Here is a 24,881-nt window from a genome sequence, read left to right on the forward strand (position 1 = left end):
AGAGAGAGAGAGAGAGAGAGAGAGAGAGAGAGAGAGAGAGAGAGAGAACGATTGGCACCTCGGAAACTACCTCGTTAGAACGGAAAGCAGCCGGGGAACTTCAATTCCACTTCGTTCTTCCTTCTCGCTGTATGTGCGCTCATAAAAGCGTTACGAAAATATGCGTACGATAATATACAACGGGTGCGCACCAGCAATGCCGTCGTGAATGCACGCGCCGTAACAGGATTCTTAAGGGTGCGCGGCGCGTACGCGTCTTCAGTTAGCAGTAACATTACATTATGCAGTACGCAAATGGAATTATTAATTAAAATTGTTCACTTCAAATTATTCGCGAAATAGAATTTACTTATGCCTTGGAACTTTATCCCTCTTCCTCAAACTTTGGCGATATTGGTAAAGTACACTACGGTCAGTATTTAAAAAAAATCAGAGATGAATCATCGAAGCTGAATCATCACTGGTATTTGTTCCAGTTAGAGCTCCGACATCTCGCCGAGGGAGAACGAAACGATTCTAGGATACTTTGTGTAGGACAGCGTTACTGGAATCGTGACGTGGATCCATGATCCGCTGGCTGGCGTATACCTTTTCGAAACCGCGCCGAACGATAATTTACGATAGGTATGCGCGTAATTATTATCGCGCGTACATGCATATACGCCGCGGCGGTGCATACAGAGGAGTGGATGCACCGTGTCGGGGCCCAGGAATTTAGTTGGCGGTTGTATGGGACGGCGCAATGCATACATACGCACCAACACACATACCACAGGCGCACGTGCAAGTATTAGGCGAATGCCGCGTACGTATACTCACATGCATTCGTTGGGTCGATTGCAGTGTCCGTGCTGCTCGTCGCATCCGGGCAGGCAGCGGGCTGAAATGAGTAAGAAAAAATCCAAGAGGTTAAGGCAACTCTCGGCGAGAGGTCGATCGCGTCCCTCACGACTGCACGAGCGAGCGGTGAATACGGTGTACGATACATCGGACGGCATGCATATATACACGCGTACGGTAGTTCGTCCTTCTTTACATTTCGGGACACAAAATACTTCTGTGCTGTAATTGTTTGCAGCATGTGATGCCGTAATTAGCAGTGATTAAGCTCAACGAGAACCGAGTGGTCCAACTGACCGCCCCCCCTCTCTCTCTCTCCCCCCCATTGAAGATTGCGTTTTGTTTTTATTTTTCTACTTCTAGCTTTATTTCTACGTTTTCAACTTTACCCTTTTTTATCTAAAAATGCTACATAGTGCGGTGATAATTAAAATTGAAAACGTTAATACAGAAAACGGGAGGATTAACAGGTGGTGGTTGCGGTGCCTCGCGCGAAAGACGCATATCCCATTTCCTTATCGAGCGAGTAAACCATAAACGGATGACTCGGTGAAATTTGGGGGAACGCGTAACGGCACCCCGGATGCGGGCCCGTTTAAAGACGAGGAGAGCGACACGCATCACGCGCGGTAGCGTTTGCTTTTCATACAGTATCGTGCCTCGTAACTAGTCGACCAATTTCCTGCCGCATACGTAAACTCGATGGCTAGAAGCCAACTACTGAGAGCGCGAATTTCCCCCTTCCTCGCGTGCATTCGCGAACTAGACGTCGCATCGAACGATGCGTGACACAATTTCATTACCCTTACGATCCACCGCTGGCGATCCGTACCGCGTGCAAGTATGCGAGGAATCGACGGTCGTCCGTTTGGATTCCTTCTTCGTCACCTTGTTAATTCTCCCAGGGAGACGACAGCGCGATAACCGATCACGATTTGGCGCATCAACGCGAGCAAAAAGGATCGCGAAACGTTAAATTCAAAATGCGTGTCTGGATACTAATGTATTGTGCAAGTTATTGGAATAACATCATCAATCACGCTACCGTTACTATCGCGTAGGATTAATTGAACTTTGCCAGTCTGATGAAACGTTCGATAAAAATAACGATTTTGCCAACGGTGTCGACAAGCGTCGGGACTGGGAACCGGGTTGGAAACCGAGAGAAAAAATCCCAGTGCGCTCGACGCTGGTGAATGAAAGGGTTGAGGGCGGCAGTTGGATGATTCCGACACGGTTCGGCGCGAGGCAGGGCCAGCGCGAGCAGGGCCAGCAGCAGCACGAGGGCCATGTGACCTTGGCACCGAGCGCAACGGCCCGGCTCTCTTACTCGCCATGGCCGGTCGGATGGACGGACTTCGGCGCGGCGCAGCGCGGCACGGCACGGCACGGCGCGGCGCGGCGCAGCGCGGTATGGCATGGCATGGCACAGGCCGAGCGCTAAGGAGTATGGTATTTATAGAGCGGAGAACGAGAGATACGACCCCCCTCGGCCCCGCCGTCGCAGCCGCCGCGATCTCTCCTCCTCGTGCCCTCTTCGGCCGTCGGTGTATCGTCGACGAACGACCGAATCGCAGAGATTCCACCGCGACCCTCCCCCCCCCTGCCTCCACATTTCCTTCTCCCCTTCGGTCTCTTCCCCTCGAGTGTACCACCTTTTCGCCGTACTGTTGCCGAAGAAGAAGAAAAGGGAAGAAAGGTCCTTTTCTCCCTGGCGAGGAAGGAGGTGCGACGGACCAGTGACTAAACAAATCTCGTAAGCCGCGACAAATCTTGCCCTCCGAGCATTATTTACGACCGATTTGTGGCCGCTGCGATTTTTCGAGATAAAACCTTGCGAGGTAGGCTATAAATTCGCCGTGTGTTCTCCTCCCGCGGAACGCTCTTCTTCCAAGCCGACCAAAGTGTTCCGAGAAGCCGAGAAGAAGACGTCCAAGACCCTCCTGCATTTTATTCGACACGATATTTCAACGATTGCGTTTTTTAAGTTAAGCATCGCACAGAGCGTCTAGTAGAATAATGGTACAAGTTCTCGAATATCGAGACATAATCAGCATCTGATGAAACGACCAGCAATTGCATTATATTTGTGTACGATACAAGAAACTATAAACAATATCCTCGCTGCGGAATAAAACAACGATTGAAACGGACAGCTTATTAAGTCACGCTGGTAATGATGAAATGAAATAATTATTATTTGTTTCTATTTTAATGCTTGTAAATTTTACTGCCAATTGAAATTATTAATTAAAGTCAATATTAACTTGTTTTCATTTTCATATCATCAAGCTGACCTAATTAGTTAATTAGCATCCATTAGTTATTACTTCATTACATATTTTAAATGTTAATTAAAATTTTGAAATTTGCGGACGCTAATAAAAGTTCCGTCTACTTCAATTTGAAAAATATTGAAGTACTCAAACGTAAGAACGAAACTTGGTTTAAATGAGACAAACAATTAATGAAAAACCACCCATGTATGCGAAAACTGTTTGAAAAAATTGTTTGTAAAAGATGATGTCGAATAGATAGAGCAGGTAACGTAATGAACTCATGAGTGTTCTGAATGAATCTACCGGCTTTTGCATAGCGGTTCTTTTTAAACGCCTGATCTCTGAGCGGAGGGCAAGAAAAGGAGAGAGAGAATGAAAGACATGAAAGACATGTAGTCGGTGTTACACACCCTGAGGTCCCCTGGTTCCGCAACGTACTTATTGATTTTTCACGACCACAGATTTCCCTTCAAAACGGTCATCAGTACCGACCCCCCTTGGCGGCGAGACAAGGTACCGTCCAACTTTTTCCCTCAAAACCTTTCTTTCTTCCTTCCCGCGAGAATAATCGTCACCATTTTGCCTATACCTGCCGTATTGTGACATACTACCCGTTAAATGTAGCCCATGCCATTAGTTACAAGTTAGAAGTCAGTTAGAAGACGAACACCGGCACAACTTTTCTATAGAATATAAACAGGGTTCAAGTATTCTCAAAAGTTTCGTTGACTTGTGAAGTCATTCATAAGAGGATTAGTCTTTTCACGACCGGAAATTATACCCATTGTGATCAGGTTTTAGGCAAAAACTGATAGAAAATTCCGGCCGCGCATATCCTTAAAGGTAGCCATTATTACTGCCTGCTTTATTTAACGATGATCTTGTTGAAGCTCTAGGCCTCGAGCTGGCCTACACCTAAGCCGCCTATACCACAATTGATCCGATCCGATCCGATCAGGTAGGCCGAAAGATAAAGGGGGACACCGAAGGTACATTCGGAAAAGCGCCGCGCTGCTCGCAGAGGGTAACAAAAACTACGGGGACAAGAAAGAACGGATGGAAAGAGAGGGGAATAGAGGAGCCGGAATGTACGTGGACTGCGAGCGCGAGTCCGGGGCAGCTGTTAGTTAAAGCACCGTCCTCTCGGTGCAGCTGTCAGGGCCCAACTCGCTCAGGCCGACTCGTTCGCGCGTTGCAGCTGCTCTCTCTCTCTCTCTTTCTGCGCGCGCGCGCCAGCAACCCCTATATAACGCTTTCGTATCGGCACCCCCGAAAGAGTCCGACTGCTTGCTGCGTACCCGATCGCCTATTCTCAACCTACCCCTCTCGCCACGGGGTTAACGAGATAGAGAGTTAACCCTTCGTCGTATGCGATCGAAGCCGTTGCGGAGAAAGTGCATACTCGGCAAAATGCTCGATGACAAGTACCTTCTGGGTTAGACGAGGGAACAACCTTAGACGAATCGATGGAGAAAAGTGGATGATAAAGCGATTCTGAGCAAGCAGAAAAATATGTTGACGCACTCACGAGATTATTCGTATTCGAAAGGTGACAATTTTTACATAAACGTACTCTGGAAGATTAACACGAATATATGCAAAATAGATACATATATAAATGAAGAGGTGATCTGTAAGATTCGGGAGGATACGACGCGGAAGTAGCGAAACCGAACTCGAGATACCATCGTTTTAACAGATTCCGAAGAAGTGAAAGTCCTTTTGTGTTCTCGCGAGACTCGTTCCGAAGGAGAGTCTGCCGTTCGTGATTTATATCGTCGTATTTCCTGACGTTTTGCGGCCGACTGCTCGTCGAGCGAGAGCGCGACAGTGATTTTGCCGCTATCTCGTTAAGCTGCATAATCGTATGTAATATTGCGGTAGCGGACAAAGATTTTTTTTTTACGTCTCATTACTCCGATAAATGTGTTTCGAAATCAATTTTTTTTATCTCGCCTTTTTTATAAATTAAAAGTCACACACGAAGTCAACGAAGATTTTTGGGTGGGCGCTACAAATTCTTTTAAATCCGACTTTTTCCCAACATCAGAGAATACAAGTTCTTTTCCGAACAACTGGTTCGTCGACAGCAAGGAATATCCACGAAATGAAAATTAGTGCATTAGTAATCGGCGCGCGAACTTTGTCGATCGCGGTGGCCCCGAGCAGTCGGTGTCGAGTGCAACGACCGGGACCGACGGGGCCCCACACACGGGGAGACTTCGCCTACGATCGATCTTTCACTTCGATCGGATTCGAGAAAGTACGGAATTCGGCAACTGAGAATTGGCATAAGCGAGGAAAGCTCGTGGGAAAGTGGAAACCTCGAAGAACGTGATCCGAGCGTGGACGTAATACACCGCTTCATATATTGATCTTGTAAGATACGGTATTAATCTTTATTGGAACAGATATTCTTATCTGTATAAGTGAAAAGTACGGAACACACTTATGATAATCATGTTATCTATTACGTGAAACACAAAAATACAAGTTTTCGATTACTTTCAAGCGATCTGGAATCAGCTAATATTTAATGCCATAATTCAAGTAACACAAACTTGAGTTCCAGCGTTAAAACAGGCAGAAAGATACATTGCTTCTTTCCAAAATGTTTTCTAGCATTCCTCGCGAAACTTGACGACATTCGACGACATTCGACGACACTTGGCGTGGTCTGGGAGTAACGACTAGCTTTTGTCCTCGTGAACATTTCGACACAATCTGAAAACGAGTCCCCGATTCTTTGAATGAGGATCGAAGCTAGACAAGAGTCCCTTCCTCTTGTGAATAAAACCACCTTTGTACGTACAGGTCAGACGCAGTCGGACACCAGGTGCGAGTACGAACCTGTACGCATCAGAGGCCAGGAGCTTCGACATCGACGACTGTAACTCCGGTAACAGACACGACCGTTCCATTCGACTCGCGCCGAGTCTCGACCGAGTCTCGACGGAAGAAGAGAATGAAAGAGAGAAGAATGAAAGAAAGAAAGGTAGATCGAAAGAGAAAGAGGGAGAGAGAGAGAGAGAGCCACACACGAAGGCAGATTTCGCCCCCTTGCCTCCTTCGCTCACACAATCTCGGATCATTACACGTGCACACGGATTAGGTCGCGGTCGGCTCGCAGGTACGCGAGAGTGAAAAAGAGAGGGATGCTGCAGCCAGGCCGTGGGACGGAGAAGAGTAAAGAAAGAGAGCTCGGACGGCGGAGGGAGCAAGAGGGAGAAAAAGAGAAGGAGATACTCGACACGCGCGAGCCAAGCGTGGGAAGCTGCTGCACGCTTCCAAGTCTCGGCTGCGCCGCGCTGCAACACACCACCACCGACTCTACACCGGGCCTCTCCTTCGCGCGGAGACGCCGGGCTTCGAAAGAACGCGGAGCGAGAGAGAACGCGAGGAACGGTTCGTTCGGCGAGCCGCGCCGAGCGATTCGCGAGAGTATCGTCGTTTACCGAGGTAGCGTGCATATTCGACATCGGTAGGGATCGCGGAGGCAGCAGCGTTGCCTGTTAATAACCGCGCGCGCGCGCCCCGCAAAATCCTTGGAAGAAACGGGATTGCGTTGGGAGAAGGAGCGAAACGAGCAGTCGCAATCTTTGACAATTATCTGGCACTTGTATACTCGCGTCATGATTCATTCAGCAGTTATCAGTTGCTACTTGATCAGTTTTTTTTCTTAACCTACATGTCTGTCGTTGCTATCAAACTGAGAGGAGCCACATGTCGATATATGATACGCGCGTGCAGTCGTGATGGAGAACGCGGAAATAAATAGCGGCCAGTGTGTCGCGCTACCGCTTAAAATACGGTGCGGTCATGAATGCCAGAATGATGAACATGGTGTACTTACGGGTGTTGCAATAGTCGCCTTTCCAGCCGGTGAGGCAGACGCGCTCGCCGCTCGGACTGCAGCTATAGTGGCCGAAGTTGTCGTCCCTCGGCCGGCACAGGTCCTCGCAACCTTTGCCGTAATAGTGCGGCGTGCAAGTCACCCTGTACTCGTACTTCATTTGCGAATGGGCACTCTTGTACTCGTCCACGGTCCATTCCGGCCCCACGTCCAGCCACTTCTGTGTGGTCAGCCGCGTGATCAGTACTTTCTCTGAAAAACCATAAGACCGCGTTCCGTTTGAGTGATCTCGATGTCGAGCTATTCGGACTTTCTTACGGTAATCTTAAACTACAAAGGAATTGGCACTACACATGTATACATTTTCTTTTATATTAATTTAGAAACATCGCATCGCCGTGATTATCATAGATCTATCGGATACGCCGATAAAAAAAAGAAGAGGTAATCGCCAAATTAACGATGTGTTCGCACCAGACAACAATAAAACGCGATGTGAAAGTAATTAGCCGACGCGATCAGCATTGGGGCAGAGCGACGAGGTGCACCGCTACACCCAATGATGCGATCGAAGTGCATCGGCCTCCGAGAGAAAGAGACCGAGAAGTAAAGAGAGAAAGAGAGCGAGAGAGAGGGCAGACCGGACGTTCGTCCGCTATTGCTACTCTGTCGGCGGCACGCATCCGGCACAAAGAGAGTAAGCGAGTATACCACGTTGCGGCTCTGGGAAAGAGGCGTCCTTCCTTCCTCTCTCTTCCTTTCCTTCTCTCTTATCCTCTCACTCCATTCTCGTCTTCGCCTCTGGCTCGTCCTCTCGTCCAGTGTCTCTACCAGCTTTCGTGTAAACGAACGGATGAGCGAACGAACGAGCGGAGGCTACAACCTTCCTTACACCAGGGCGCATTATCGTAATAGCCCCGACAGATTAGGATCCAGGGCCTACGATCAAGTGCCCTACCGAAAAACCTGCATCTCACGGCACCGGTTTTCGGTGCACGCGCGCGTCCGTGCGCGCCTTCGCACAGCCGAACCGGTAGCGTACCGGGGCCCACCGATTCCACTGCGATCTATCCCGTGTAGCGAGATCAATAGCGTGGCCATAAAGAGGCATGATTCCATCTCGGCGTTTCCAAGAGACTTTTCCCAAAATTGTCACTGATGAATGAAGACGAGTATCTTGAACAATGACGGTTCGAAAGCTCGCAGGTTGGTCGTAATCTCTGTATTTCCGTTATCATAAATTACGATCATTGTTTTCAAAATTATTGGTAAATTTAAACGTATTGAGGAACGCAATTTATATACATTACTAACGTTACTTTGATACAAGTTTTTTTTTCACAAACTTCCTTTGTTCGTCAAATAACTTATACGTTTATTAATAATTTCTGGTATTAATTGTGGAATTAAAGTATCCTCGCTTATATCAATGTAATTCTCACATTGCGGACTGAGAAAATTCTGCAACTCAAAGAGGCTCAATTGACATTACCATCGCCTGATAACGCGATTCGCTGAGAGGAATCCTTCGATCACACGCCATTGTGTGCACTCTTTCTCTCTCCGTTCACCGCGCGCGTCGAGGAGAAAGAACGGAGAAGCGAATGAGCGAGGAAAAGAAAGAGCGAGGAGGGAACAAAAGGACGAAGGTTTTCGCCGATGGCGTGCCCGAGGATACTTAAGGAGGGAGTCAGATCAGCCTCTCTTCCCAGAAGGGAAGTGGCTGTCGGCGAAACGGGAGTCGAGAATGAAAGAAAGAGAAAGAAGGAGGCAGGGGGAGAAGAACGAGATGTATATATACAAGAGGGAGAGGCAGTTTACTGGGCTATCTTCCCAGGTGATGCTGTTACGAGTTCCGAAAACGCCGATCTTCGCACGCTACATCGTTTCATGTTCGATCCCGAGAGAGCTCCGCTACTTGAAACGCGCGGAGCAAAGCACAATCGAGAACGAATCGGTTTATGAAGCTTTGCTAAGACGTACACATTTCTAATACATCGATATCGTAATAAATCGTGGCACTACCAGGCGGTCGAATCTTGAAGCAAAATAATATACATGAAAATAATAAAATAACAAATAATCCTCTTTCCTACAAGTATTTTCGTCAAACGGTATACAGTACCGGCCAGAATTATTTCGCCTTTAAGTTTCCTGAGCATAACTTTCGTCAAAGTGCGTCGAAATGCGCTCAAAATTTTTCAGTAGACACCTGACGAGACATTGTACAGATGCATCTTGTACAACGAAGGGTAATGAAATTTGACAAGATACACTTTTCGAATTTTTCATTCGGGCACTTGAAAACTAGTTGTGCTCAAAAAATCGAAAAGTGATATAACTTTGACCGGTGCTGTATATATTTAAAAAGCTGTTAGAGTTTTGAAATCCTAAGAAATACCAAAGGCTTTCAGGATACGAATATACGAGATATGTACGTAATAGGAGTTGGCGGTCCGGCGCGTAGTCAACGTTCGCGAAGACGCGCGGAAAAAATTTATCCGCGTTTACATTCACTGGCAAGACGATTACGTTGCGCGCTACCGGCCGTGTATCGGCCAAGTTACAACTTCCTGCTGCTGTTTCCCCCGGACGTATTAGGATGGACGTTGGCTGCTACACTATGAGAGATCGCTACCGTTCGTTTCTACTTGACCACGGTCCGCGCACGTATACACCCGGTAAAACACCCGGCGTGCTCGAGGCCAGACCGATTCAAGGTATTCATTAATGACGCGCAGCGCCGGCGCGTAGCAGACATATTCTATTGTTCATTCAGAAACGAGCGGCTGCCGAACAAGTATAGCCTCGAGAGAAAGAAGGAGAAAGAGCTGGCACGTAGCCAGCGGCGTTTTACCTCCGCCGCGCGTTGTTTCTGCGCGAAAAAAATGATGCGCCGATTATTTAGCGAAATGGATCGTAAAACCCGAACGGCGGCGGATTCACTTCCGAAACGCCGTCGGCTCCGCCTCCGCTCAAGTTTAGCAGGTAGCGAGCCTCTCGGTCGCATAGTCTCAACGACCGTGACCCAATGTAGCTCCAATCCTATTTTAAATATATCCTAATAAACCTCTTGTCATCCCGGAATAACATAAAACAATTTAAATTGATTACGCTCTTCTAATCCGTAAAGTTAATTTAATTTTAATTCCCTAAGTGTCAGGTTTTGCTGTTGACTCGATCAGAAAAACAAGACGTAGCCGTACGATCTTTCTCTCTGTCGCCGGTTGACACGTGGAGTGCGCAGGGCAGGCGGCCAATTATCGCGGTCGTTATTATCATACGAAAGAAGGCAGGTGCGCTCTCCCGAGTGCGTCGGGCGATGTGCAGCGAGCGAGTCGCGGCGTGCAACGGTGCTCAGTTTGTAGGAGAAGAAGAGAGGAGAGAGGAATAGGGGAAAGAGAGGGAAAGAGAGGAGAGAGAGAAAGAGAGAGACCACGAGAGACCGGCCAGGAAAAAAGCGGTTGACAATCGACGGTGACGTAAGTCACGTGTGGAGCGACGACCACTGCTGGAGTTCCTTTCGCTCGTGCGTGTATATGTTGCGTACGCATCGCGAAGCACCAACGCGCTGTATCAATTGGAAATGAATAGGATACTCTCAAGTCTGGTGGCTGCCCAATGCGTCCCGTACACTTTCAGCTGGCGCAACGGAAACAAATGCAGCGCGCATTGTACAAGAGAGATATTCAGTCTCTGTACATCTCTCTACTCTGTATATCTCTGTACTCTGGGGGGGAAAAAAGACAGCAACCCATTTTGGGGCCCACAATTAGTAATCGAATTATTTGGATTGTTCGTAAATCTTAATCTTTTACGAGTTTTACCCCGCGTAACTAAAAATCGCAATTAGCTATTCTACCTATATCCAAGATTTTAAAGTAAGACTAATCAATCCTCTCAATTAATTCTATCGATATTCACTAACGCAAAGATAATTTTCACTTCAGAAACACTAGCCGAAATGTTGAGTTGCTTAACTACAAAAAAAACGGTCAAAAATTTTTCCAGAGTAGAGTTGCGAACAATCCAAATAGTTCGATTGTGGGCCCCAAAATGGGTTGCTGTCTTTTTTTCCCCAGAGCACAAATTGCAGTTTTCTCAACAAGTTCAGAATCGACTCTCCACCGAGAGACACTTCGCGAACACGAGCGATAAGAAGTTTTGCATTCGCGCACGGACTTCTCTAATATCGGAAATTGACAGCTTTCGGACATTTAATTTTTCTCAGATAACAACAAACCGACGTCTCGCGATTAATTTTAACCGACAGCCTCGATTCGAGGCATCTTGCCGAGAAATTCAGGAGCAAAAATATCTTGCTAAATATTGTACAGTCAAATTTTTCCCGTAGGAAATCTCTTCGAACACACATATGTAGTTCTTCATTCAGAAGATTAACATTGACGGTTCCGGAGCGTTCACGTTGCAGTTAACGAACCGGCGGCCGCGATATAACGAATCGTAGGAACGTACCGTTTCTTCGGATGCGTGTGTTAAAGAAGCGTTTAACAGTAGCTCGGCTGGATATCGTGATCTCCATTTAATTCTTTACCACGCGCGTTATCCCATAACGCTTCATAATAGCGCTGTTGGTTCACCGCGAACGAACGGACAGACGAACGGCGCGCGCGCGCGAGAGAGAGAGAGCAAGAGAGGGGGGGAGGGGGAGGGAAGACTCTTTCTTCCTTGTTCTCAACCCCGCTGGCGCTACGGCGGATGAATGAAGGAAAGGAAGAGTAGTAATCCGATCGGCCTTTACCAAAACGAGCAACGACCGAGCACACGAAGCAGGCGGATGTCGGTGAACGTCGTCATTAGCGACAAAGGAAACTGGTTCGCGTACAATAATGCCACTTCATGTGCGCGCTCGACACACGAGGGATTGATCGATCGGGACTCGCCGAGCGCTCTCATCGACACGTGTAATCGTTCGTGCGCGACACCACCTTGCCCCGCCGAGATTTATAAATAACGTCGCATTGGCGGGCATAAAATTAGACCGGAATAAAAAAAAAAGAAGACTTTAAGACCATCCGATATTTATTTAAAGTCTCTTATTTTTAGTTGGAACATTTCGCGCGCGTATGAATGGCACGGAATTTTGATTTACACGCGCAAGGAATATACCGTCCGGAAGGGTAATCCGCCAAGATAACGAGCGATTCGATATCGAGCCTGCGATATAAGAAATCAGCTTCGAAACGGCCTCTTACGCACTCCCGCGACTACGGCCGTCCTTGAGGAACGTCGCGGCGTCGCGGCGATAATTAGCGGCGGCGAATGGGATTCCCACGAAATTTTCGTGACACGCGACGCGGAGCGAACGCAACTCCGAGCGCAGGTGCAGCGGCGCGACGCGTGCACCGGCACGTATACGCAACGTAACGCAGTGTAACGCAACGCGACGTAACGCAACGTGGATAATGGGTGTGCGTGTGTGCGTGATGGGCGGCTAAAAGGAGGAAGAGGGACGCCCGAAAGGGAAGGAGGCGAGAACGCGGCAGGAGCGGGGGCGGCGGTTAGGAGAGGAGGAGGAGAAGGAGGAGGTGGTGGTGGTGGTGTTCGCCTGAGAAAGGAAGCAGCATCCGAGCAACGCGGCAATAAAGGGCTCGTTTCGCCGGTGCGTTGTGGGTATTATATTGTGCCCGGAGCAGCAGCACGGTAGACGGAGCACAATGTAAGCGGTGTATCCGCGATAAAGACCCCGGGGATAGGTGTATATCCGGGACATGTTTGGCGATCCGTCGTGGATGTTGGATGCGTCAATATACTACCTTTTACTAGGCACATTAGCCTCGGACGATTATAAATTTAAATTATTTCTATTTTCCTTGGTTTCATTTAATTATTAAGAATGTTAAGATTTCAAAAATACGATTTGCCAGCCCTTCTTCGCGTTGTAATCGTGTTCGGCGCGAGCCGGCAAATACAAGCGCGAAAAACCGAGATAAATTTCTATACGTCGATGACTTTATACAACATCCGCGTGCTAAGAAAAGAATCGCAGACACTGAGAAGCAGACGCGTATAAACGGGACTTTGACGATAAAATCCAGAGACTGTAAAAGACACTCGCCGGCCATAACGCGAACTCGTGTCGGATAGAAAGAAAGCTCGCTGTTCTTTCGTCCAACGCAGAATACCGTATGTAGTTACCGTAAAAAAAATGAAGTTACTTCGATAACGAAATACAAGAGGAAACACGATTAGTTTGGATTCTTTTCTCATAGTACATATGCATCGTTGAATCTTAATTTTAGTGGACTATCGTACACGCGTGACTAATGAGGAAACGTTGTACCCAGATACACAGAACGGAGAAACTAGCCCTGGTCTCCGTGTCAATGAAAGTTTTATTAGCGGCGTAAACAGTGTCTGAGAACACACGCGCGGTAATCTCGAGCATGTTCATTAGAGTTCCTTGGAACGAGATTCTCCGAGTAACTTCCGAGTTTTCTCGACCCAACAAATGGGGAATCCAGTTTTGTACTCTTACGAATCTTGTATTCGCAAACTCGTTCGCGCTCCGAACAGTCGCTGTTTCCTCGTCCGGAGAAAGCACGTGCGAAAAAGTGAGCGAGAGAAGAGGGGGGGGGGGAGGCGGGCAGATAAATAAGCGCAAGATCGAATAAAGTACGCGCCGCGTGGCGCCGAAACAGTTAAATTCGGTTAATTGGCCGAAGCTGCGCCGGCGACGACGACGACGACGACGACGACGGCAGTAGCATAGGTGATACGAGGAGCGACGGCGCGACCATGCACGCGTGTGCGTGCGACACGCATGAGGGCGCGCGGCCGCCGTGCGTATGCAGCTTCCGCTCTCTCCCGCCGGCCGATTCTAATTATCGGAGGGGCCCCACGGGACTTCTCGAGGAAGAAATTAAGCGGTCTCGCTCTTCTTACCCCGTTTTTAAAGCCGGTCTCGAGAGTGAATAGAATGAAGCGGATGCGTGTGCTACCTGCGCGCGAGTGCGTATAGAAAACCGTACGCACTTGGAGTTTCATTCGACGCACGGTTGTTACACGCTGTGTATCCGTCTCAGGACTTTACATGGGATTACTAGAAAAATTGGAATAAACGGAAATTAACTCGGAACAAACGCATTCTGGAACTTGGTTTCTTTTCATCAAATCTTTTCGAGCGATTTATCTACAGATTACTTGTGTTGCCGTTAAAAGAGCGTACAAATAATAAATTTAAGAACAATTGACGGTAGGATAAGCTAGGCTCGTCGGATGCGCCCGTACATACTCGGTGTCAAGTTACTTCCAGCGTGATGGAAGAAGAGTGTACTACGGTTACACAGGAAGGAAACACTAGTGCCGTCGCCGCCGCCGCCGCCGCCGCCGCCGCCACCCGGTATCCGCCGTCTCTCCTCTCCTTGCTCTCACTTTTCTCTCTCCCGCAACTTCTGGTCGACGACACAACGCTATGACACAACGGAGCCGCGTTGCCGTAATAACGCGCAGTTACAAACGAGGAACGACCAGAGGCTGAATAGAACAATGAAAACGCGACGATTGTTCGCGGAACAACGGCCGATCTCGGCGACGTAAGATTTTGCCAAGCCACGCGTATTTGTCTATTGCGTCAAATTGGATTCAACGTTTATGATAAAAAGGGCGGACTCAAAGAAATGGATTATGACATCGCGTTTCCTACACAATCTTTGTAAAAGCTTTGTTGTTTGTCAAACAACAACGGCAAAAAATTTGGAAAAATAGGTAAAAACTTGTGACGAAATATTTCGAAATAAACACATCACAATTAATAAGTTATTTATAATAAATTGAGCGGAGAAAACTCGATAACAATGTCGCAAGAAAATCAATCTCCTTCTGTCGCTCTCTTCTTTCGGTCCTTGTCTCGTGGAAACTTTAAAGAGATGAGGAGCAAGAGGTAGTTGAAGGGAGGAGGAAGAAAAGGAAGGACTCAACGTCTCTGGTAAGTGTCATGCTCAGGGACCGGAAGTGCCTTCTCGACTGGTCCTTCTCGATGTTGCACGAGACACCGCGTCTCTCTTATGGGCCAGCTGGACCACACATGCCCACCCGACAACCAACCTTCTTGCCTTCTCTCCTGCGGCTTTAAAGACGCCCGCAACGCCACGTCTACATGACTAATTTTACGATAATCCTTCGTCATTCGAGCTTTTTACAAGTGCGTGCACTCATGTTCGATATCATCGTACGTAATCTAGAACGAAAGAAATTACACTCACCGGCCGATTGATGTGTGCTGTTGTCAGCGTCGTGATAAGCCTCCACTATCAGCGAGAATGTACCCTGTAAACAGATAGAAAAAGCTACATGAGTCTCGTGCGCGTTTTTCGTCCAGGGTAATCAACAGTTATAATAATTGGAAAGCAATGGGGGGGGGGGGAATTGGAGGAAAAATTTCAGACGAAATTAACAATTCAGTCCTGTAATTAGTTTTAATGCCGACAATTAAAAGGATGCGTCATTCATTTTTACTTTTTTTGGGCGTGACTCGCGCGCACTTTCGAAATGTAACGGTAATGCTAGAGGAAATATTTCCGTGGTGAAAGGGTTAATAACAAATTAAACGTTTCGCGGCGTGCTGCGTCACGCGCACACCTGCCACGCGTTGCCACGCGTCCGCCCGCCGGCAGAACGACGAGCGTGCACATCAAGAACGAACGTGGAGAAACGGTTACGCGTCACTGGGCGAGGGGTAGAGGGAGGGCACAGGAAGGGGGACGACACGCGCGAAAGTCACCCCCTTCCGAGTTATCGTCCAGGCACGAGGGGAATCGCAACCCCACACGGGTCAACTGTCATAACCACACGATGTACCCTCGGTGTAAATCACACGTCGCATTAAGGTACACGTGCGCGCGTGCTAAGTGCCCCGACATGTGGAAACTACGGCCGATTGCGCTAAATCAATTGTCTACGAGATGTCACTAGGCAATTTGCATTTACACCGATCCTCCCGATCTCACGAAATCGTGAAAATCATTTTTCCAACTTCCGTATACTGTTGATAGATTTGTTTCAGTAAATCTCTTCGTCGTGCAAAGGAACTTGTAACAAAATTAAATGTTAACATGGTGTTCCCACGCAATTGGGGAATGGGGGGGGGGGGGAAGGGGACAGGGATACTTAAAAAAAATCGCGTACTCTGTGGAAAAAAGACAGCAACCCATTTTGGGGCTCGCAATTCGTAATCGAATTATTTCGATTGTTTGTAACACTCTAATCTTTCCGTTACAATTCGAGAGTTAGCAAATGCAGAAGAAATCTGTCCCAGAGCGGCCGAGAAGTCCCCAGACGGGAGACAGGAAACGCGGGAAACTTGGCTGCCCGCTGAACACACACGCGGCTCTGTTCCGTAATTTAGAGGCTGAGGAATGCCCAGGTAGAGAGATGCTCGAAACGACAGCTCGTAAATACCGTAATGACGTTCCCCCGTCGCCGAGTAACCACACGGAGCACCACAGTGCTCGTACTCGGACGTGTCGCGAGGATACACGGTGTAATACACGTACGTGCTGTAACGCGGCCTTTACATCTGTGTGATGATAATGCGTCGTTTAATTATTTAACGTCACACGAGCATGTACGGTAAACACAGAAAGAGAGCACCGCGCGGCTCGCGGTATTATACGCGACCTCGTTAGTCGTTGCCACGCGGAGAATAATAAATGTTTATATCCGCCGGCGTCGCTATTCCCCGCCCGTGTTTCGCCCGAGTTCCCGTAAACGAGTCTCCCCCGGTAATCCCATGGCGAATGTCATCTCGCGCATGGAAATTTATGCGGACGCCGTTACGCACCGCGCTCTCATCTCGCGAGCTTCCCCTCGCGTCTGAAACGCAATCCTGGCGTGCAAAAAGCCGAAGCCGGGGGGAAAAAGTAGTACGGCAATAAGATTGTACAAGTGTATCGATGTTAAAGTCAATTAAAATCGATATCTTTATGTTCGGTAAATGGAAGAAACGTTCCTTCGTGTTTAACCGGTCGACCTTTTCGTTAAAGTAATTGTATCAATTTCCCGCAAGAGAGCACGTTATTATCTAACGTTATTGACCATTGTTACTTGCACATTTCGCACATTTCCATTTCTGGAAATGAGCCTTACGGTGTACATGTACGCACAGGTACGCATTCGCCCTTCGCCGCGAAAGGGTTGAAGGACGAGGGAGCAATTTGTCTCTGCTAAAAGAAACGAGTGGAAGAAGAAGAGGAGGAAGAGAGAAAGAGAGTGGCGCAGGTTGTGGTGCACCTCACACGCACACACCTTTTGCGACGAGATACCGAACGTGCGAGATACGGTTCGAGACCGGTCCAAGGGCCTCGAACACGCGAGAAGGGCGAAAAAGCGAGCAACGCGAGGGCAGGACATAGTAGGCGTAGACGGAAGCGAGACGAGAAACACAGGGCTATGCCGCCTTTTTCTCTCGCGGCAAGGACGCGTCTCGGAGAGGTCTTAGACACGCGGGACGTGCACTTTTACGAAAAGGAGAGAAAAAGATGGCCCCTGTGGCGAGAGCAACAAATCAGGAGCGGAGGAGAGAGCGAGAGAGGGAGAGGATAAATCGCCGGGAAGACAAATGCCACCGTGATCGTCCGCTAATTTATTACGGGGGATTGGAATGAAATCGGCGAAGAATCGCGGCCAGGCGTTCGAAAAAAGGCGCGGTTCTCCGCGGGAACAATGCGCCTCGGCGAGCACGGCGAGTGTGCGTACGCACGTATGCGTGTGCACCGGTAGCGGCGATCGCCGACGTGCAGCGCGCGCGCGCGGTCGCGGAAGGCGGAGGAGAAATCCACGGGACGATAAAGACGATCGGGCGAGGATAGGGAGGGAAACACGCCGATCCTTTTCCTCGCGGACGCGAGGGATGACGGGGAGAGAGACGGAGAGAGAAACGGAGCGAGAGAGGTCCTCACGGTGTCGACGGCGCGCGATAGAGCGAGAGGGTCGCGCGGCGCGGCGGCCGAATACGACAGAGGGAGAGGCGACAGGCGCGGCGCGGCCGCCACGATAGAACGAGAGCCGGCAGGCGCGACGGCCGCTGCGGTAGAACGAGAAAGAGAGGAGAGCGAGCTGCTCGCTCGCTCGGCAGTCGGTTCCCACGGCTGCGCAGCATACCTCCACCTTCTCTCGCCTCTCTTTTCCCTTCTTCGCCGCCGTCAGCCCGAACCTCCGCGCCGCACTCCGCGCCGCTTTGTCGTTCCTCTTCTCGGACCCGCGTGTGCTCCTCTTTCGATCTCCCCCCCTCTCTCTCTCTCTTTCTCTCGTCGCCTCTCGCTTCGACTCGCGCGCAGACCGTCCTCTCTATCCAGTGATTCGCTTCTTCTTCTTCTTCTCTTCCTCTTCGCCCGTTTCCTTTCTCTCTTTCTCCGTCGACTCGCGTTTCTTCACGTACAACAGGACGTAGCTGCAATCTCGGAGCGCGGGCGCGTATATATACGCGCGTATTAATCATCGCGGAAGACGGTCGCGAGGAGGAAAGAGGAGAGAGAGAGAGCGAACGGTCTACATGTAAATGCATCGTCGTCGTCGGCGGCGGCGGCGGAGTGTCGTCGCTCGTTATCCGCAAGTTTCCTCTTCCTCCTTTCGATGCAAAGGCGGCCGCGAAAATTTCACCGTATAGCCATCGCGGAGACGCGTTACCTAATCTCGAGAATGCCCGAGCGGCACATCCAGGAATAACAGGACGCGGTAAAAATAGACGAGTCACGGAAGGACACCGTCGACAGGCAGTCGCGACGTAGTCAATTTGTAATATGAAATCGAACGTGCGAACGAGAGAGCGAGAGATATCGCAACTGCGGAGAATCGAAATCTTTCGAAACACTCGCCCAGTTGTAGCTTCAGGTGATAATGGCGTGTTACTTGCAGGCTGTATTTCGAAATTAGAGAAATTGGTGGCTATACGAATATTCTGAAAAGTAACATTGGATAATTACTCGTAAGTGGAACCAACATGAATGGCTCCCGCTCCGTTCCTTCCTCGTTCACCGTAATGCGAACAAAAGTCACGCTTTCACGGGCCATTCTTAACGCGAAGCGATGCGGCCTGTTTTATTAATGCACGCTTCGATTGGGCTAGCCATTACTGTTTCCAACTTTCGACTCTTATTGTAATCAATTACAAACCGCTGAATGGAAAAGCTTCATTGTATCGATATGAAAAGAGCGTCAAGATCCTTTTTCTGAGAGAGAGAGAGAAAAACATCATGTCTCGATTTGCAAGAGCGACGGTAGTGACGCTTAATCACGTAATATAAAAATGCATTTCATAATTAACCGAGAGAAACGAGACTCGTAACGCACGACCGAGTCGATAACGACGTATATCGTTCGTGTCGAGCGACAGTACATCGCCCAAGGGACGAGCAGTTAGTCAGTCAATCAGTCAATAAGGTTCACCCACGCGCGTGCATCAGCTGATGCGTACCTGCCCGCAGACCACGTGACGAGGGGAGTAAGGGTGAGGGCAGACACACGCACGCACACGCTCTCACAAGCCGTATTTTCGCTTTGTCGACACTACGGGGGAAAAGATGAAGGAAGGGCCGGCCTGTGTAAACAGTCACGTCCCGTAAGAGCGGTTTCGATCCAATTCCACCGTAAATAAAAATCTCGCGCTGCGACAGAGCGACCTGCCCATCTCGCGAAACAATTTATTAATTCCTGAAACGATTACATTTCTACTGACCGAAGACCAATTTTTGCCGGTTTTTACCACCGGCATGGACTTTATAAAAAAAAAAGTGGAGTTTTGCCAACCCTGAACATGGCGCTCCGACAGTTAAAAAAATGATACTGCAAGCACACCGTCGCGAAAGGTGACAAAATGTACTCTTGAGTCGTGAACTTTTCGCTTATTATCACGCGATGCCTCCACCATCCTTCAAGGTACGCTTTCTCACAGCGAGAAAGAGACGAGTGCGCGACAAAAGAGCAACAGGAAACACTCGGATCCGGGAGAGGAAACGTATTGAGGAGAACTTCCGCATAAACGGCACCCCCGAGCGACGTCGTAATAAGAATCTGTGAGATGGGAAGACCGGAAGTGGCATCGGGGAAGCGACCGGCCGTTACTCGATGCTTTTGCATTCTCGCGGAGTAAATTGAAGCTTGAGCTCGATTGCAGCGAAAGGGAACTCGCCGAGTTATACCGTTACAAACGCACAGCGTATTGCCGGGCTCGCAACTCATGGGGAAACCATTCTATTGTTATCAATTCTTTCTTAACAGTCTTCATTAGTTGAAGAGTATATTTATTTCCAAGTGCTAAACGGACACTTCATATAATGAAGAATATATATGAAAAAAAAGATATAAAAATCTTTTAAACAAAGTGGATCCACGTTTCGCCGAAACATTTGTTGGCTTCGAGAGAAGACCCCGAGTCCAAGTGAAACTTTGTCGACGCGTAATAGGTTCCAAGTTCCGCAGTTCGTGCTGCGACACGCACGCGAAAAGGAAGAGAAAAGGAGGAAGGAAGGAAGGTACCGCACGCAGACACAGGAGTTAACTGCCGGTAGGGAAAGAGGTCGGTCGCGTGCGAGTCTCGCAAGCTCGCACGCGCGACGGAACTAAAAATACGCCGTAGCGGAGTTTTGGGAATCGAGCGTCACCGTCGCCGTCGCGTCGTGTTGTCGTCTGCTTTCTTTCATCGCGTCCACATAATTCGTGCGAAACGTAGACCGCGTCGCGATGCGTCGAATCACCTAGCCGCCACACATCGTAGCCGTCCGTCCGTTCGTTCGTTCGACCTTTCGCCGCTCGTGCCTTCGTCTGGGACGCGAATCACGCAGCCTTTTCGGCCGTGGGACCCACGGCTCGCTCGCGCGCTCGCTGGCCGCCTCAGTTTCGGGCCCCACCTTTCCTCTCCCTTCTTCCTGCAAACGCGATTCCCATCACTTTCGCGGCCCCCTCGTCCTCTACCTCTCGCAGTTCTTCCTCGAGTCTCGGTCTCGCAATCGCGTTCCACGAAAACGCATTTGAGAATGCTCATGACTACTGTACGGTATCCTTCGTTATAATTTCGGTAATATCGTGTGTTACGAAATCACACCTATATAAATTGCTTGCATGCTTTCGGCTACTGCTCTGGGAAAAGAAAAGACGGCAACCCATTTTGGGGCCCACAATTAGTAATCGAATTATTTGGATTGTTCATAACTCTAATTTTACCCCGCGCAACTAAAAATCGCAATTTGCTATTCCATCTGTGTCCAAGATTTTTAAGTAATACTAATCAATTCTCTCAATTAGTTCTGTCAATAAGATAATTTTCACTTAAGAGGCACTAACCGAAATGTTAAAAAAAACGATCAAAATTTTTCCCAGAGTAGAGTTGCGAACAATCCAAACAATTTCGACCACTAATTGTGGACCCCAAAAGGGGTTGCTTAACTGTCTTTTTTCCCCCAGAGTGGATCCACCCTCTTTTCTCGTAAAAATCGATACTCGCGCAACATTAGCGAGTGTCTACATTGAAGTTGGATTATTTATTATTTGTGTCAATCTGCAATTGCAACTTTCTTAATTGATGCCAGCAGTACGAGTGCGTTTCAGCATTCCTCTGCGGCGTCTACAATGAGATCTTTAAGACGTAGGATTTAAGAAAGCGACCTATCGCAAGCGAAGGTGAGGAGAACAATCGACCGGTCATTTTCTTAAACCTTACGTCTTGAAGATCTCATCGTAGACGCCACGTATCGTCGACATCTACCTTACGATAATGCGTGAGATTTACCGCGGAAGGAAGTTACGGTGATCGGCTAAAAATAGCATGGCACGACGGCGGAATTCCCAGGCGACATAACGAAAGCGGGGAAAAGAATGGAGCGAGCGAGCGAGCGTGTGCGCGCGCGTGCGTGCTATTAGCGCGAGTGCGCGCGGAAAATCGCGTAACGCTCGTACGGCGCGCCCCGCGAGCGACGGTGCGCTCACTCGCGAGAAGCGTGCGCAGCGATCGAGCACAGTAGCCGCACTGTCGCTAGTCGCCTCGTGCTGTTTTAATAAGGCGGCTCGTGTACACGAACGTAAAGCCAATTAAGGCGCGCGCATAAGAGACCGCGGCACGCACGCACGCACGCATAAGAGATTGCAGCGTCTGCGAAGGTTACGATTATGTATCGAGACGACGCATGCCGCCGAATGACATACCACAGACATTCCTCGGGGCGTCCGGCGAGAAACAACGTATGGAATTAATATGAAAACAATTGCTCTTAACGAAAGCGTTTCTGCAATTTCTACACGGAGAGAATGTCCCTTTAACATTTGTCCTGCAGATATTGTAGTCGTGGGACAACGCGTTTCAAAGAATTTTACGAGTTTTTTTTTAAATTTTACCATACATTTTACTAAAACGGTAAATTTTCAGGTCCAAACCCTGGCTGAGGTAATATTTTTCGCGATAAATTTACAATATGAAATATTTAGACACTAACACCCTGTCACGGCTCTTAGTCCTTTATTCCTTCGTGCTGATCACACACATTTGGGCCATACGAATTTTATTAATTTGTTAAAATGGTAAACTTTCAACAAACTCTCATAAAGTTCTTCGAAATGCCACGTTGTCCCACGACCATGCGAGTTTCAGGATAAATTTTAAGAGAAAATGCTCTCCGTGTACGTTAATGTTAAAAGAATCAATTGAGCTCGCCGATGAAAAATATGACGAAGAAAAATTTGTTTAGTCTGCTGCTAAAATTCCATGTGACCTGCGTAGACGTTAAATATGTGTAAATTACGCATGTGATCATTTTTGATAAATCGAATTGTGTCGCATAATTACGCGCGCGGGGACATTTAATGAACCTGGTTGTAGCGATGGAACGGCCGTTAATTCGCGCATCTCGGTCGCACACCGCACGGAAGTGATTTACGCGCGTTGCACGTAACTGTTATTTATAGTGGCTATTTTATCGGCTCTCGCTCGTCCAATGCTCGTACGGCTTGACTGAGTCGCGAGTCAATTTACTAATTGCCAACTCGGCCGTAATCAGCAGCAACAACGAGTTAATTCACTTTTTCACCGTCCTTCGTTATATCGTGGCGTAGAAACGCGTCGTATAACAAACCGTTTATGCAACTTATTTATCAGGATACTGTTGAATTACACACAAAAAAAAGTCATTATGCATACGCAGGCGCATTAATGGAATCACAATGCTCGACAACTCGATTAAAAGAAACGTGTAACTGTCTGTCCCATCGCTTCTTTCCTCAATTCTCTTCATATAAAGCTGATCTTGCGATATGGGATTTAAAACGGTTCGGGCTTTTGCAGCTACGAAAATAAATCGAGTACTCCAAATAGCGATTGTGGCTTACGTCGGTTTCGAGCTACTTCGCCGACAGGCCAAGCGGGAGTCGACCAGAAATCGGTCAGGAACCACCGAAAGTTCTCCGCGGAACTGTGACCGTGTCTTCCGAGAAGCCGAGGGCCGCTACCGACGTCGTTTGATGCTGGCTACATCAAAGCAGACGCCGGATAGAGTATCGGTAACTGTGCTCTCGGAATAATTTCGACATCGTTGCATCGCGCGCGCGATAATCCTATCAGCCGCCGAGCCACGGGTTCAACCGGTGGTGGTAAATGTCGAAGAACGCACGTGCCTGCAACCATCCGGGTACAGATGGGAAAGAGAAAGAGAAAGTGAATTTATTTCGCCTGCGGCTCAAGTTCTGTCAAGTATGCAACACAACAAACCGACAATGTGTCTTATTATAAATATGTTTCGAGAGAAGAAAATTCATGTCGGAAGATGCAGTTTATCGTGGTATTATCTTTTGCAAACTGGCAAAAGAATTAAGATGAAACAAAGTGTAAAAATGAATTCAAAATAAATAAACGAAGAGAGCGCAAATGAGAAGAAAAGATGGAGAACAACGAGAAACGGTTGATACGAGCGAGAGAGAGAGAGAGAGAGAGAGAGAGAGAGAGAGAGAGAGAGAGAGAGAGAGAGAGAGGGGGGGGACTCGTTAGAGGCATGAGGGGCGCCATATGGGTTAGTAAATTTAACTCTGCTCACGAGAAAGCCTCACGGAGGGCGAGAGAAGAGAGCAAGAGAGAGAAAGAGCGAAGACAGAGTACGTGGGAAGTGTGCAGAGGCGCAAAAGGCCCCGGCCATCTGCTGCCGGCGGCGACCCTGCGGAGCGGCGGTCTCATAGTCAGAACTATAGTCAGAAATGCGCGAGCACCGATATGAGAAGATTTGACGTGCGCCAAAAGATGCTAACATTGGCGCGCGCGTGCGTCAGCTTTGGCACCAACGCACCGACCATTCGGGAAAACGTCAGAGAAATTATCGAATCGTCGGAACTTAAATTCCGAGTGTTGTGAACTTACGTGACAGTTACAAGATGGTTCGCGGTCTTGTAAAATAAATTGAATGAATATTTCTTCAATTGTATAAATCACGTTACATCACTTGCACCTTGAGAATCTTTACTTTTGTCGTAAGATCATGTAAGAAATGTCCTTCCTCGCTTATCGATGCTTTATACGTAATATCGACTTTTCTATATCTCTTTTACTAGGTATGTCAAACTTAAATAAATTATAAATATTTTGATTCCGTGAAATCTCCAAGTATCATCTTTCCGATTTTCTGCCGTTCGATTCGACTTTCGTCGATCGTCTCTTTAGTCCCAGTCTACAATAGATGATTTAAGCCCTAAGCTTTAAGAAATTGGCCAATCACGGTCAAGTATGAGTAGAATGCGCGACTGTGATTAGTCAATTTCTTAAGGCTTAGGGCTTAAATCTCTATTGTAGACTGGGACTTACTCGTACCGCATTTAAATTTCGACGCCTATGAAAGCAACAGCAAGCAGCATCAACAACAGCAGGAGGGAAAGACAAGTGTTACTCTCCCCTTGTGCACGATCTCTCTCTCTCTCTCTCT

At 48.3% G+C, this 24,881-nt stretch overlaps 1 protein-coding gene across 1 annotated transcript in view; it reads right to left on the reverse strand.

Annotated features, from left to right (window-relative positions):
- LOC105563731 (neurogenic locus protein delta) overlaps positions 1–24,881 on the reverse strand; it is a 44,499-nt gene that overhangs the window by 10,235 nt on the left and 9,383 nt on the right. Inside the window, exons 3-5 of the mRNA XM_012015591.1 lie at positions 15,198–15,261; positions 6,973–7,224; positions 820–880 (exon numbers count right to left, since the gene is read on the reverse strand). Of these exons, the coding sequence (XP_011870981.1) occupies positions 820–880; positions 6,973–7,224; positions 15,198–15,261 (377 nt within the window). The remainder of the gene's footprint in view (positions 1–819; positions 881–6,972; positions 7,225–15,197; positions 15,262–24,881) is intronic.

Source organism: Vollenhovia emeryi, unplaced genomic scaffold, assembly GCF_000949405.1.
Source record: "Vollenhovia emeryi isolate VEMERY1.0 unplaced genomic scaffold, V.emery_V1.0 DF939172.1, whole genome shotgun sequence".
In the NCBI taxonomy this organism is placed as follows: Eukaryota; Metazoa; Arthropoda; class Insecta; order Hymenoptera; family Formicidae; genus Vollenhovia; species Vollenhovia emeryi.